The sequence below is a fragment of the Carcharhinus amblyrhynchos genome, chromosome 23 (genome assembly GCF_965287045.1).
Source record: "Carcharhinus amblyrhynchos chromosome 23, sCarAmb.v2.hapA, whole genome shotgun sequence".
NCBI classification, from domain to species: Eukaryota; Metazoa; Chordata; class Chondrichthyes; order Carcharhiniformes; family Carcharhinidae; genus Carcharhinus; species Carcharhinus amblyrhynchos.
The window spans coordinates 18,971,363-18,987,441 of record NC_137346.1 but is presented as its reverse complement, the minus strand read 5'-3'; the positions used below and the strand labels follow the sequence as shown (position 1 = coordinate 18,987,441).

The 16,079-nt window shown below is 43.6% G+C and overlaps 1 protein-coding gene across 1 annotated transcript in view; it reads left to right on the top strand.

Moving 5' to 3' along the window:
* blmh (bleomycin hydrolase) overlaps window positions 1–15,671 on the top strand; it is an 88,747-nt gene extending 73,076 nt beyond the window's left edge. Inside the window, exon 12 of the mRNA XM_080210743.1 lies at window positions 15,433–15,671. Within this exon, the coding sequence (XP_080066869.1) occupies window positions 15,433–15,581 (149 nt within the window). The 3' untranslated portion in view covers window positions 15,582–15,671. The remainder of the gene's footprint in view (window positions 1–15,432) is intronic.
* Window positions 15,672–16,079: the final 408 nt, after the last annotated feature.

The window sequence follows — 16,079 nt, the reverse complement described above, 5'->3', positions numbered from 1 at the left end:
CAGGCTTTTAATTTAGGCATCAGCAAATTGAATTACAAGGACAGTGTCTCAAATCTGAAATCCATGTGACCTTCTATTCTCTCTATGGACTGCCATTAGCACCTCTTAGCCTTTCACCTTCTTTATGTGGCTATGACTCATCTTACATTCCCTCACCCTACAGTATAAACATCTCACACTTTCTATGCCTTTTAGCTTTGACAAAGGGTGACCTGGACACACAACTTCAGCTCTTTTCTCTCCTTACAGATGCTGCCAGAGCTGCTGAGAGTTTCCAGCATTTTCTCTTTTGGTCTCAAATCTGAAAACTGGCATTGTACAAAAGGTGCACGTTTTTATAAGCTGCCACGTGTGAATTGTGATTACTAACTGAGTGAAATAACTTAGTGGCTTGTTTGGCTAAGTGCTGCATTGGCGTAATGGTGTGGCAGACTAGTTGTCGACTTTGTGTGCTAGTCTTATCTTGCCTTTCCTGCGGTGAGTGACCCTAGAATCCACGTGGCCAGATCCGATGTGGAACCACCCAACCCAGAAGGTTGCCAGTTTTGAGACTTGTATCAGATGATTTCATTGAAGAGCACAGTCATGTTTATGGACTGATGCTGGTGAATGCAGTTCCAACCCCTTGGAGTTGGGAAGTGAGGGTGGGGGTGGAGGTTGGCTTTTGTCTCAACACAAATTGCCAGTTTGATTGCAAATTTTGGAAAATGTTGATTGTTTCAATTCCAAGGCTACCTGATTACTTACTGACATCCTGTTTTTGTAGGAAATTGAGAAAATGGGTTCTGCTTATGAAATATAAACACAAAATAATCTTATAATCAGAAGGATTTCCGTTTCAGGCCTTGAGATATTTCTTAATGGCAGCATCATAATATGCTGATCCATAACTATCATTGCTTGGCAGATGTTGGAAAGCAGGACAGATTTGGGGTGTACAAGTTGTGGAGGCAAGTATGCCAGTCGACCTTTCTATTATACTACGAAATTCCTCGCTGGATAAATTTTTATTCATTTGACTGGCCAGCATTTATTCCGCATGCCTAGTTACCCAACAGTAGTTGAGAGTCAACCACCTTGCTGTAGTTCTGGAGTCACATGTAGGCCACACAAGGTAAGGACAGCAGATTTCCTTCCAAAGGGACGTTAGTGAGTCAAATGGGTTTTTTCCAACAATCGACAATGGTTTCACGTCATCAGTAGATTCTTAATTCCAGATTGGTTTTTTTTAATTGATTTCAAATTCCACCATCCGCCATGGAGGGACTTGAACCCAGATCGCCAGAACATTAGCTGAGTTTCAGGATTTCTAGTCCAGTGGTAATACTACTAGGCCATCGTCTCCCCATATTACATGGTTTGGAATCTGTTCAAATATTTATCATGGCACATCAATCTAACAGAAAGAGTTGACTATAATTTTCCAATAAACTCCATTGCAGTTATAATGGCACTGAGGGCCTCTGGCATTCCCCTCCCCCTCCCACCCAATTCCTTAAAGGTGTTGGACTCATCACACGTGCTGCTGCCACACTTGGTCTTCCTTTGTTAGAGCTCGTACCTGTGAGAGAGTGGGATCTCTGTTTCTCTCTTTCCTCTCATATCCAATGAAGGAAAGAAAATGAATGCAGTTAAGATCTGGGGTTATTTTTGCATCAATGGGCATTTGAACAAAAATTTGAAAAACCATTGTTGGCTATGGCTTCCTTGGTAGCACTTTAATAAATCAGAAAGTTGCTAGTTCAAGTCCCATTCCAGGTCTTGAGTGGCACAGTAGTACAGTGGTTAGCACTGCTGTCTCAAACACCAGGGACCCGGGTTTGATTTCCAGCTCAGGTCACTGTCTGTATGGAGTTTGCATATTTGCCCCGTGTCTACGTGTGTTTTCCTCCGGCGCTCCTGTTTCCTCCCACAGTCCAAAGATGTGCTGGTTAGATGGATTTGCCAAGCTAAATTGTGCCTTAGTGTCAGGGAGATCGGCAGGGTAAATATGTGGGGTATGGGAATGAAGCCTAGATGGGATTGTTGTTGGTGCAGGCTCGATGGGCTGAATGGTCTCTTATTGCGATTCTGTGATTCAAGGCTGACCCTCCAGTGCGGTACCGAGTGAGTGCAGTCCTAGCAGAAGTGCTTTCCTTTGGATGAGATGTTAAATCAAGTGAACCTCTGGATCCGGGATCGTGGCGCCATTTTGGATAAAGTGCAGAGTCTCCAACACTCTGTGAAAATCCGGGCCAGTAGGGTTAGAGACATGGGGCGGGATTTTATGGCCTCGCTCAAGCGAGACAGGAAATTCCCACCCGAGTTCAACGGCCATTTCTGTTGCTCACCCCTCACCCGTTCCGATTCCGTGGCGAACGGGGTGGTAGAATCCGGCGATGGGCCGGAATTCCCTCACGTAACCATTGGCTGCTAGTGGAATTCTCCAGTTCCTCCAAATTCTAAAGCATTTTATGTAGCTCTCTTTCTCTCTATGAGAAGTCTCACAACACCAGGTTAAAGTCCAACAGGTTTATTTGGTAGCAAACACCACTAGCTTTCGGAGGGCTGCTCCTTCATCAGGTGAGTGGGATTTCAGTTCACAAACAGGGCGTATAAAGACACAAACTCAATTTACAAAATAACGATTGGAATGCAATTCTTTACAGTGAATCAAGTCTTAAAGGTAGAGACGATGTGAGTGGAGAGAGCGTTAAGCACAGGTTATAGAGATGTGTATTGTCTCCAGACAGGGCAGTTAGTGAGATTTTGCAAGTCCAGGCAAGTCGTGGGGGTTACTGATAGGGTGACATGAACCCAAGATCCCAGTTAAGGCCGTCCTCACGTGTGTGGGACTTGGCTGTCAGTCTCTGCTCAGCAACTCTGCGCTGTCGTGTGTCATGAAGGCCACCTTGGAGAATGCGTGTGTCATGTGCGTTCCGTACCATTAAGAAAGAATAGTCAGTCTTTACTAAGTAGTTGCAGGCTCAGAATCAGCTCTCAGTAAAAACAGTAACTATATCCAGTGTTACTTTGAATAATTTTCAGCTCTGAGGAAGAGTCATCCAGACTCGTGTTGGCTCTATTCTCTCTCCACCAATGCTGTCGGACCAGCTGAGCTTTTCCAGCATTTTCTGTCTTTGAGTAATATGTGGTTGAGTTTCAGCTGGCTCAAAGTCACTTAGCATTTAACAACTTTTAGGTCTTGGCACGAATGACATTGTCTAAGAGTCAAGAGGAGAGCGTGTAGGTTCAACCCTGCCCCAGGTCTGAGTAAATCATCTCATGGAACCACCAAACTGATAAGGCACAAGCAAGAGACCATTTGGCCCATTGTGTCTGTACTAGCTCTTGAAATGAACATTATAGCTTAGTGCGATTTCCCCTGCCTTTCCCTCATACCCCTGCACACTGTTTCCATTCCGGTAGGATGACGTTTTAGTGCAGTGCTGATGCGCTTGTCAGAGGTGGATGAAACATTCATTTACCCCCTCGAGTGGAAATAAAAACTCCAATTGGACTGTTTGAAGAATTCTCCCTGTGTGACAAACATTTGTCCTTCGCTCAACATTGCCATACAGATCACTGGGACATTTATCTAATTGAGCCGTAACTTTGGGTGGAATTTTACCAGTATGCCTACCTGAGGTTCATGCCGGTAAAATTCTGACCTTCAAGTAGAATGCCAATTGAGTCAAATCGCTACTCTGTTCATAGTTTCTTACATTCAAATTCCTGTCCCACCCAACATTGTAACTCAGGCAGGTGAGATCCGTGCAGTGCAGCATGCCCTCGATGGTAGGCAATGGGAGCTGTAGAATTAAAGGCAAATAAGCCATGCTTCCTTTTTTTTTTCACTATAGCAGCTAAATAAATAAATAAGCATAAAAATCCAAGTCAGGGAGAAGGTAAATGTATAAGGTAATTAGGTAGGATCAGGGAGGGTCGATCGTGGTGGTCAGAGAAGGATGGGCTCATTCAGGGTCAGAGGATCCGTTGCTGAGGTCAGATGAGGCATGGGGAGGAGCATCAGTTGAGGCGGGTCCAGTTGAGGGGGCAGGGGAAAGTTCATCAATGGAGAGGGGGATCACTTGGTGGGGAAAGCAGTCATTCAGGGGGCATAGTTGGTCGAGAAGTCCAGTGGAGGTGGGAGGTGAAGGGAATGTGGGGGGCTGTCGATCAGGAGGTCCTGTGGGTGTTGGGGGTGATCAGCTGGATCGGGAGGTCCTATACAAGTGGGGGGGCCCCTTGCCAGTCACAGGTAGACTGTCAGTTGGGAGGTTCCCTGTAGGTCTGAGTAGGATTGTTGAATTGAAGTCCCTGCGCAGGTTGGAGTGGGGTTTGTTGGTTGTAGGGTCTTGTGCTGGTTGGGGATTGTTGATGGGCAATCTATGGCGGAGGGGGGGGGGCGTCAAGGGTGGGGAGCCCATGGGTGGGGGGAGGGTGATCCTATTGTGTGTTTGTTTGTGGAGTTGGAGTAGAGTCCCAAGAGAGATGGGTGTATTTTGTGGATTCAGGAGCAAAGTGAAGACTAGGCAGTAGTTGGGGTGGTGAGTGTGTCCCACGCAAGGTTAAGGGAGGTCAGTGCAAGCTAGAAGTGTTTTTGTTCTTTCTGTTTCTTGGTAACTATTGCTGCAACACAGTTGGAACCATCCAAAGTTTGCGATTGAAAACAGATTTTTAGGTGGTTCCCATTGCAGGGTGTACATGTTTTTTCCAAGGCTAAGTATTGAGCTTAACTTTAGCTAATATTTGTGACTTCAGTATCTGGCGAAAGAAGTTCTTTGTTGATCAACATATGCTAGTCAAAAAATTGGATCAGGCAGTCCAACACTTCTCTGAAGTTACGTTGCATCAGCAAATAATTATACACTTTCCAAAAGTAATTTTACACGCTTACTGGCTTATTTGTTCATTTCTGACTGGAATCATCATTAGTACAGATCAAAATTAGTAAATGTCATTTACTTTGGCCAATTACAGATATAATCTGACAACATGGAAACACGAGTTCTAGTGATTTCTGATAAATTTCCCATGGCCACCTGTTGACTGTTCCAGACCCCCTCGTGTTTGAAGGCTTTGTCTATTCATTCGGGCATCATTAGAGTTTGTTATTATTGTTGTTATTATTATTATTATTATTATTATTGTTATTATTCATTCATTAGAGTTCACTAGCTTTGCCCTTGGCTTCTGAATTTTCTATTCATAAGGACTGTCTAACATTCATGTCAATAAGAGTTATACTGCTGTGGGTGTATTGTTATAAGGAAAGTGGTTGACTTTACTGGCCTATTTCCCATGATGCCTTAGAACTCTGTGTAGCCAGCCAAGCTACAACAAACACACTTTTCAGAAATACATGTTTAAATTCTCTAATTGTGGTAATATGTGTTTTTTATGCAGACAGTACCTTTGTAAAATATATGAATAAGGCAGTCTGTGATTCTTACCTTTCTCCTAAGCTAATTCACTCTGTTCTGTTGGTCTTTATTAGTATTTTGAATCCCAAAGCATGTTGAAGCCCTCTAATACAGGGCAATTGCCTATCATAAGTTTGAACTTCCCAGACAATTACCATGCAGTCCTTTCCTGGGAACATACTACGGTAGTGTATTTCCCAGGGCATCTATGGAGCAATCCCCATTCACAATGCCCTGGTGTTCGGACGCTATGGCCCAGCGTTGTTTGTGGGAAGTTTCAGTGTGCAAATTGATGCTGTGTTTTCATATTCTGCTGTAGTATCTATGCTTCAGAAGAAATTCCTTGGTTGTAATGTGGGATCTCCTAAAGTCATAAGGTGTGAAATAAGTGCAAACACAAGCTTATCTTATGATTATAAGGATCGCCACTTTAATAGTTCAAATGCTAATGATGGATTGGATTGAAAGATTTTTCAGTGTAATAATCTGACCAAGATCAATCTTCCATCACCAATCACCTTTTATTTACAGTGTGTTTGGAATGCTGTTCAGCAGCTACAATGTACAGGTCGGCCCTGGGCCAATTGACTGCTGGCCTGAATGGAGCCAGCTGGTTTTAAATACCCCCCCCCCCCCCCGGCCCCTACCCCTTAGCTGCTCCTTCCCTATTAGGCAAGCCTCCACTCGCTTAATAGGGGAGCTCGTATTCTCCAAGGACCACGGGACGATCTATTGACGATCGTCCATGGCCTTCAGTAAACATTCAAGAAGTGTGCTAATGATCGTGGCTGAGCTCTTGTTTAAATTGTTTAGAATCTAATTGTTATGCTGAAGTGTTTAAAGTGTATTTATTAGTGTCACGAGTAGGCTTACATTAACACTGCAATGAAGTTCCTGTGAAAATCTCCTAGTTGCCACACCGGCAACTGTTCAGATACACCGAGGGAGAATTTATTTAGCATGGCCAATGCATCTAACATTTTTCAGACTGTGGGAGGAAACCGGAGGAAACCCACGCAGACACAGGGAGAATTTGCAAACTCCCTGCACACAGTGACCTGAACTGGAATTGAACCCGGGTCCCTGGTGCTGTGAGGCAGCAGTGCTAACCACTGTGCCACCAAGTGGAAGTGTCACTATAAAATTGGAGACATAGGAGGGGAGATGGAAAAACTGACAGGGTGATGACATTACTTGAAATTAGCACAATTCAGAACCATCCAACCTCTTCACATGTAGAGCAGTTTGTGCCAGTTCACATTTAATGGGTGTTTATAATTAACTTTTATAGTTGCGAGAAGTGCAAGTGATTTTGGATGCTTTTTCAAATATTTACTATTCTATAAACTCTCCGATTGCTAGTGCGTGCCTTGCTTGTACAAAACTGTACAAAATTTCGCACCAAGACTGTAGAATGTTTAACTACATAGATGAAACATCAGAATACAAGTCAAGGGAGGTCATGATTAACTATACAGGGCTCTTGTCAGACTGAACTCTCGAGTACTGTGTACAGTTCTAGTCACTGAGAAACAAGGGTGATATTCAAGTTCTGGCAGAATTTCAAAGAAGAGGCATGAGACTGGTTCCTCGCAACAGGTCTGAGTTACGAGGAGAGACATGAGCTTTAAACCCTGGATAGCAAGCATCTGAGAAAAGATCTTATAGTGATAATAAACTGCATGTGTCAGAAGAGGCACACAGAATCAGTAACTTTAGGAGTCATATCGGGAAGTTCTTCATTATGTGTCAGCCCTTGGAGTGGACCTCTGGGCAAAGTGATGGATCATTTAGACAAGTAAATGCAGTGATGGGGAATATGGAAGTTCATTAGCAGCAGCTTAATTGTGATGAACCAAATAGCCTTAACTCATCCACAGATATCTCATGATTCTGTGGACCCCAGTCAGTCTGCTTCGTGATGTATCAGTCTTCAAGTGAGGAAAGTTAATGGGTTGAGATAACTAAGCTCTGGCATGGAGACATATTTCAGTCCCCGCTTTAGAGGTATACATTGTGTATTTTTACATTCCCATTATAAATGATGTTGTCCACATTTATAATGGAAACTGTTTCTATAAACCTGTTGTGCTATAATTACACCCACTGCCATTCATGACGATGTAATGTGTTTGATGACAGAGGGAATGACAATTGTATATTGACAGTTTCTGCTTTAAGTAGGAATTATACAACAAGATAAGTCGACAGGAAGTGCCTGCAGTCATAAAACAATAATAAATCAAAATTCCATCCGTTATGGCATTGCATCTCAGGAATCAGGACTAAGTGTAACCTTCAGGTAAAGGGGACAGTGAAGACAGATTCTCTGTCCCCTCTGCCATTCCTGCCCGCTGAAAACTGGGACTGAAACCACCTCTCCTCCCCACCCCCATGTAGATTCCCTTTAAAAGTCATAGATTTGATCATATATATATATAATAAATCTCACATTCTCATTTATAATGGAAACTGCCACACAAAGGTGCGCAGGTTAGGTGGATTGGCCATGCTAAATTGCCCTTGAGTGTTGAGGGCTTAGCGGGGTAAATACGTGGGGTTCAGGGATGGGGCCTGGATAGAATTGTTGTCAGTGCAGGCTGAATGGGCTGAACAGCCTCCTTCTGCACTGTTGGGACTCTATGATTGTAAAAGTATTAATCCAATATATAGTAAGATGTGACTCAGTTGAATAATGCCAACCTACTCCAACACACAAATAAACTAATCCCCAGGCTCAACATATAACTATCCACTGATTAGCATCTTGCTCCTCTGTAATGTAACAACTTACAGCCCTAATGAATGTCAGCTTATGACAAATTAGTTCCTAATTAGTAGCATACCGAAGTAAGATAACTGATCACAACTACTAATTTGTCTCTGAGATTGATGTCTTGTTCATTAGCGCTATCATTTGTCACATTTTAGAGGAGCACAATCCCAACAGGAGGAAGTTAGATGTTTAGTCTGGGGTTGAGCTTATTTGTGTGTTGGAGTACTTTGGACAGTTGGCATCCGAGTCGACAAATGGTCCTTTGTTAAGGTTATCTGATTACGATATGGAGGACATGAAATGCTGTCGAATGTTTTCTAAAACTCCGCTTTTTGTGAAAACATTTACCACTCCAAGCAAAACACAAAATAAAAATGCTACTTATAACTACTTTTGGAATTAAATTTGCAGCATGACATGAAGTGATATCTGTTTCACCAGTTTGGGTAATTTTATAATGTTCATTTAAAATTTTGCAAGTGTCCCAGTTGGACTTCTTAAATTGATTTCAGTGGCATTGCTTTTTTGATTTGTTTTTGCCTGAAAATATTATAGTAGTTGGAGTGGCATGGTGTCACTGTGGTTAGCAGGCTGCCTCACAACGCCAAGGTCCCGGGCTGAATTCCCGGCTTGGGTGACTGTGCGGAGTTTGCACGTTCTCCCTGTGTCTGCGTGGGTTCCTCCGAGTGCTCTGGTTTCCTCCCACAGTCCAAAGATATGCAGGTTAGGTGGATTGGCCATACTAAATTGCTCCTTAGTATCAGGTGGACTAGCTAGGGTAAATGCATGGTGTAATGGGGATAGGGCCTTGGTGGGATTGTTGTAGATGCAGACTGGATGGGCTGAATGGCCTCTTTCTGCACTGTAGGATTCTTTGATTCTATTTTGGCTCAGAGTCACTGTCTAATGCTTCAGGTAACTTTAGGTACAGCCACTTTTTTTTAACAAAAACTCATAAAGTTAGATTTCCTATGCAGTGTAAAATTATTAACCAGACCCTAGGAGGAAAATAGGTACAGAATGGACTGTAGTAATGTTGCAGTGTAGACAGTGATTTTTAAAATCCGATTTTAAGATGGCCACATAGATATTCCTTTAATAAAATTGATTTTAAAGATAGCCCAGCAGAATGGAAAGTTATTTTTGTTAGTTCATAAAAGTTCCATCTACCAAAATTTGATGCGGTACTAAAGAAATGGTGGAAGGTCACACGCTACTGATTTTTCATCTGGTTCCTTGTTATACTTTTACTGATTTTGTGTTGTGCTTTTATTTGTTTCTCAGTAGGGCATTAAGTTTTGTATTTTGTTTATACTGCCACTGTTACTGCATGTCCTCCACTTGCTGCCTGTACTGCATTCTAGTGCAACACCCTGCACCCTAATAATTCTGTAGAGCATCTGTTCCATGGAACCCTTACATTTTAGAAGGAGGTCATTCAGCCCATCGAGTCTGCACCAACTCTCCGAAATCCCACTCAGGCCCACCATCCATCATCACCACCCGCCCCTCCACCCCTCCCACCATCGTTGCCCTGTTGCCGCAACCCCGCACATTCACCCCTGGCTAATCTACCCTAACCTGCACATCTTCGGACTGTGTACACTAACTAATATATTTATGAATTAGGAGCAGAAATAGACCATTTGGCCTGTTCTGCTATTCAGTAAGATTGGAGTTGATCTGATTGTGGTCTCAACATCGCTTTCCTTCCTACCCTGCTATGCCTGTTGACTCCCTTGTTAATGAACAATCCACCTAACTCAGCCTTAAGAATATTCAGTGACCTTGCTTCCACCACTCTATGGAGGAGGAACTCCACATACTTTAGATTTACAAGAATGTCACCAAGGCTTGAAAATTGCAGCACTGGGGTTAGGATTGGATAAATTAGGGTGGATTCCCTTAGATCAGAGAAATCTCAGGGGGTTACCCAGCTGAGGTGTACAAAACTGTGAGGGGCCTGGACAGGGTATTTCGATTTAGCTCAGTTGGCTGGACAGCTAATGCAGAGCACCTCCAACAGCGTGGGTTCAATTCCTGTGCCAGCTGAGGTTATTCATGATCTTGCTCCTTGCCTGAGGTGTGGAGATCCTCAGGTTGAATCACCACCTCAAAGAGGAGAGCAGCCGTGGTCATCTGGAACTATGGCGACTTTACCTTTGTGGGTGGCACGGTGGCGCAGTGGTTAGCACTGCTGCCTCACTGCACCAGGGACCCAGGTTCGATTCCCAACTTGTATCACTGTCAGTGCGGAGTCTGCACATTCTAGTGCAACAATTAGGTGTATTGGCCCTGCTAAATTTTCTCTCAGTATACCAATCAGGTGCCAGAGTGCAGCAACTATGGGATTTTCACAGTAACTTCATTGCTGTGTTAATGAAAGCCTACTTGTGACTCTAATAAATAAACTTTAACCTTTTAGTCAGGAAATAGCTGTGTCCCCCTAGCCAAAGGATGAATTACCAAGGGGCACAGGTGATTGGCTGAAGGATTAAAGGGGACATGAGAAATATGTTTTTCACCCAGAGGGTGGTGGGTGTCTGGAATTCGTTGCCCGAATTGATAGCTGACGCCTGAACACTCAACTCATTTAAAAGCTACCTGGATTTGCAGCTGAAGTGTTGTAACACTCTTGACTGGGTGCTGGAAGGTGGGATTAAAATGAACAGCTAGTTTTATTTTTTTCTTTTCCGGGGGGCTGGCATTGACACAATGGGCTGAATGGCCTCTTTCTGCTCAGTAACTTTTCTATGGTTCTTTGGAGCCTCTGAGATACAACATCTGCCTAACAAATATATACTTGATTACAACACATATGTACTTCATTAGAAGAGAAATATACACATGGTTTAAGTGATGAACCCAAGGCGTTGTTTGTTTATCGAACTGGGTTTCGAATGAGAGTGAGGTGTTTTCCCATTGTATAACCAATATTCTCCCCTCAGCCCGTTGGTCATTCAGATTGTTACTGCTTACTGGATGCCACAGTCACATTGTTGATAAGATTATAAGTCAGAGATATCTTTAATACTAATATTACATGTTGCGTAAGTCTCATTGCATTTAGTAGCAGCGATGGATAACTAACTAGTGTACCTATCATTAGGAGCAGGCGTAGGCCATTTGGTCCATCAAGCCTGTTCTGCTATTCAATAAAATTGCGGCTAAGCTGATTGTGGTCTCAACATCGCTTTCCTCCTACCCCACTATACCCTTTGACTCCGTTATTAATCAACAATCCACTTAACTCAGCCTTAAGAATATTCAATGAGCTTGCTTCTTTAAAGGCCACTGCAATTCGTAGTAGCTTAATGTGGTTAGAATGCTTATGGATCGTTTCTGAGGTGTGTAATGAGGTGCTATAGAAATGCTCTTTATTTTGTTTTATATCGATGCACCTTGAAGCGGACTCAGTGTCTTCTGTTTCAAAGATTAGCCCATATTCTTTTGCAGGCTTCACCAGCAATAGAACTAAATTTCCCAGAAGAAACATGTAAACCCTAATTTATCCCAAAACCCAAGAACAAAGATGTGCAGATTAGGTGGATTAGCCATGCCAAATTGTCCCTAAGTGTCCCAAAATGTGTAGTGTAGATGGATCAGCCATGGTAAGTATTTGGGGTTAGGGGAAGAGGGCCTGGGTAAGGTTTTGGCTGCCGTCTTACCACTGTTCATGCCGGTGGGATTTTCCCATTCTGCCGCAGTGAATGGAGATCTGTCTGGCCATCAAATTCTCTGACCTCGCTTCAGCGGGAGTGTGGCATGAAAGGTTGGTAAGATCATGCCCACTCTGTCAGCGAATCGGTGCAGAATTGATGGGCCGTATGGCCTCTTCTGTGCGAGGGATTCTGTGAACAGTGTTAGTACCCGATACAATTACGATAACGTGGAAGGGTTAATTTTAATGCTTCTCCAGGGAACTTTAGGACTGTCCTCTTTCCATTATAAAATATTGACCATCTACGGAGGGCATTGTCACAAAAAAATACTGAAACAAAGGGTGGAATTCTCCAGCCCTTCTTCACCATGGGTTCCTCAATGGTGGCACAAGTGAGGGATGTCAATTGCCTCTAACTGTGGTGGGACTGGAAGATGCCAATGGCAAGCTACCTCCACTACAGGGAAACTGGGGAATTCTGCCCAACATGATGACATGGATGGGAACAAATAACACATAACAGATTTGGTTAGTTTAGTACATAGAATCCCTACAGTACAGAAGGAGGCCATTCAGCCCATCGAATCTGCATTGGCCTTCCGACGGAGCATCTTACCCATGGCTAACTCCCCACACTATCCCTGTAACCCCACACATTTACCTCACTAATCCCCCAACCCATACATCCTGGGACACTAAGGAGCAATTTAGCACGGCCAGTCCACCTAACCTGCACCTCTTGAGGCACTAAGGGACAATTTAGCGAGGCCAATCCCCTTGGAATGTGGGAGAAAGCTAGAGCACCTGGGGGATCCCACACCGACATTGGGAGAACATGCAAACTCCACACAGTGACCCGAGGCTGGAATTAAACCCAGGTCCAAATCGCAGTGAAGCAGCAATGCTAACCACTGTGCCACCGTGCCATGAAGGGACTAAACTGAGAATTTACCAATAGGGAAACAGCGTGGAGTGCTTTCCTTATCTTGGCCACATAGTGGGGATTTAAACACTTGCATCTGAGTAACATGAGAACCACAAAGTATATATATATACTTAAGTTCAATAAAATAGGCAATTCACAAGTGTTATGACAGGTGAAAAAATCTAAAGCAAGCCAAAAAGTTGGCCATTTGCCAGCAGGAGTTAACAGTAAATAAACTCTACAGTATGTGACACTGGTATGATGGCAGAGCGATTAACACTGCTGCCTTACAGTGCCAGGGACCTGGGTTCGATTCCCAGCTCAGGTCTCTGTCTGTGTGGAATCGGCACCTTCTCCCCATACCTGCGTGGGTTTCCTCTGGGTGCTCCAGTTTCATAAGAACATAAGAAATAGGAGCAGGAGTAGGCCATCTAGCCCTTCGAGCTTGCCCCGCTATTCAATAAGATCGTGGCTGATCTGAAGTGGATCAGTTCCATTTTCCCGCTTTCTCCCCATAACCCTTAATTCCCTTGTCTATCAGAAATCCTTCCACAGTCTGAAAGACGAGCTGGTTAGGTGCATTGAACATAAGAACATAAGAAATAGGAGCAGGAGTAGGCCATCTAGCCCTTTGAGCCTGCCCCGCTATTCAATAAGATCATGGCTGATCTGTCGTGGCTCAGTTCCACATTCCCGCCCTCTCCCCATAACCCTTAATCCCCTCTCTTATCAAAAACCCATCAACCCGCGTCTTAAAAATATTTAGCGAGGTAGCCTCCACCACTTCAACGGGCAGAGAATTCCAGAGATTCACCACCCTTTGAGTGAAGAAATTCTTCCTCAACTCCGTTCTAAACCGCGCCCCCCCCCCCCTTTATCTTGAGGCTGTGCCCCCTAGTCCTACTGTCCTTTCTGAGCGGGAAGAGTCTCTCCACCTCTATCCTATCCATCCCATTCATCATCTTATACGTCTCAATGAGATCTCCCCTCATTCTTCTAAACTCTAACGAGTACAAGCCTAGTTTATTCAGCCTCTCCTCATAGCTCAACCCCCTCAACTCCGGCATCAGCCTAGTAAACCTCCTCTGCACTCCCTCCAAGGCCAAAATATCCTTGCGTAAGTACGGCGCCCAAAACTGCACACAGTACTCCAGCTGCGGCCTCACCAATGCCCTATACAGCCGCAGCAAGACCTCCCTACTTTTATATTCAATCCCCCTCGCTATGAAGGCCAGCATCCCATTTGCCTTCCTGACCACCTGCTGCACCTGCAAGCTGGGTTTTTGCGACTCATGCACAAGGACCCCGAGGTCCCTCTGCACCGTCGCCTGCTGCAGTTTTTCGCCACGTAAGTAATAATCCTTCCTACCATTATTCCTACCAAAGTGGACCACCTCGCACTTGCCAACATTAAATTCCATTTGCCATTTGTGTACCTGAACAGGCGCCGGAACGTGGCAACTAGAGGATTTTCACAGAAATGTCATTGCAGTTGATGTAACAATAACAAATAAACTTTAAAACAAAGATTAAAATTGTGTTAGCATTTTGAAGATGTGCCTTAAAAATTAGAATGTTAAATTTTCTCGTCAAATTTATTTGTTGCTTAAATGAAGGGAGTTAATATTCTACTTTATAAATCTTACAAGAAAAGAAATTAGCTTTAAGGCAATGAAAAGTAAATGGAGGTCTGGGCTCAGCATGGATGCCTGAGAAGTAACATGAGAGTAATAAAATGTACACGTAAAACAAAGTCCATATCAGTAGACATCACTGGTGAAAAAATATAAATCAAGGAATATTGCTGGCAGCCTTGCAGCAGGAGGCAATTGTGAATAGCTTCCTTTGTGTGTGACCAAGATACGCAAGGTCAACATGTTCTCTGTTTTGAATACACCATCAGGTAAAGGAATGACAAATTTTTCAAGAATTTCCCCCATAGCCTTTTGTTTCCCTGTAACTGTTTTCAGAAATATTCTCCTATCATGATGTTGCATTCGTTGGCGCTGCTGTCTCACAGGGCGAGGGTCCCGAGTTCAATTCTGGCCTTGGGTGAAGGTCTGCGTGGAATTTTCACGTTCTTCCCATGTCGGCGCAGGTTTCCTCTGTCTGCAACAGTTTCCGCCTGTACTCCAAACGTGTGCAGGTTAAGTTGATTGGCCATAGTAAATTGCCCCTTAGTGTCAGGAGGATTAGAAGGGTAAATATGTGGGATTATGGAGACAGTGTCTGAGTGGGATTGTTGTTGGTTCAGACTCAATGGGCCAATTTGTCTGCATTGTAGGGATTCGATTCTATTCTATTCTAAGGGATGGTCCATTGCACAGTGGTGAGCACTGCTGCTCCATAGCACCAGGGACCCGAGTTCGATTCCCAGCTTGGATCCTGTCTGTGTGGACTCTGCAAGTTCTACCCATGTCTTCCTCCGGGTGCTCCAGTTTCCTCTCACTGTCCGAAAGGCATGCTGGTTAGGTGCATTGGTCATGCTAAATTCTCCCCTCAGTGTACCTGAACAGGCACCAGAGTGTGGAGACTAGGGGATTTTCACAGTAACTTCATTGCAGTGTTAATGTAAACCTATTTGTGACACTGATAAATAAACTTTAAAATTTATTTTGTTCTATTCTATTCAGAGGATTAATTAATTTGCTTTTGTTTTGAAAAGGTTACCTGGTTTTAACGGATGATTGGTTCACCGAATACATCTTGGAAGTGGTTGTGGATAAGAAGTATATCCCAGCAGAGATTCTGAAAGTGATGGAGCAGAAACCCAAAGTTCTCCCAGCCTGGGATCCAATGGGCGCCCTTGCATAAACAGTCAAGGCGGCCTTCATTTTACAAGAATGTTTTTACATTCTCCTTGCTACTCTTTTAAAATTCCAAATAAAAATATATTCATTCTTACTCTTAGCTGGAATTTTTTTTTCTCATTGTTGAACGACCATTGTAAGATACAAAATTATGGACTTTTGACAGAAGTATCCCTGTTTTGTCACTCTGAAGCATAGAATCTTTCAAAAACATTGCGCCGCTTTCCAATCTCAAAAAACATGAGACAGTATTTTCAGTAAGTATACATCTAGTGTTTGTTTTTGCTCAATAAATGGATTTAAGTTTCTCAAGGCAAGGGACTGAGCTGTACAGAATCATAGAATCCCTACAGTGCAGAATGAGGTCACTCGGCCCATCGAGTCTGCACAGATCACAGTCACACTCAGGCCTATCTCTGTAACCCTAATGTTTACCCTGCTAATCCCCCTGACACTAGGGTCAATTTAGCATGGCCAATCCACCTAACCTGCACATCTTTGG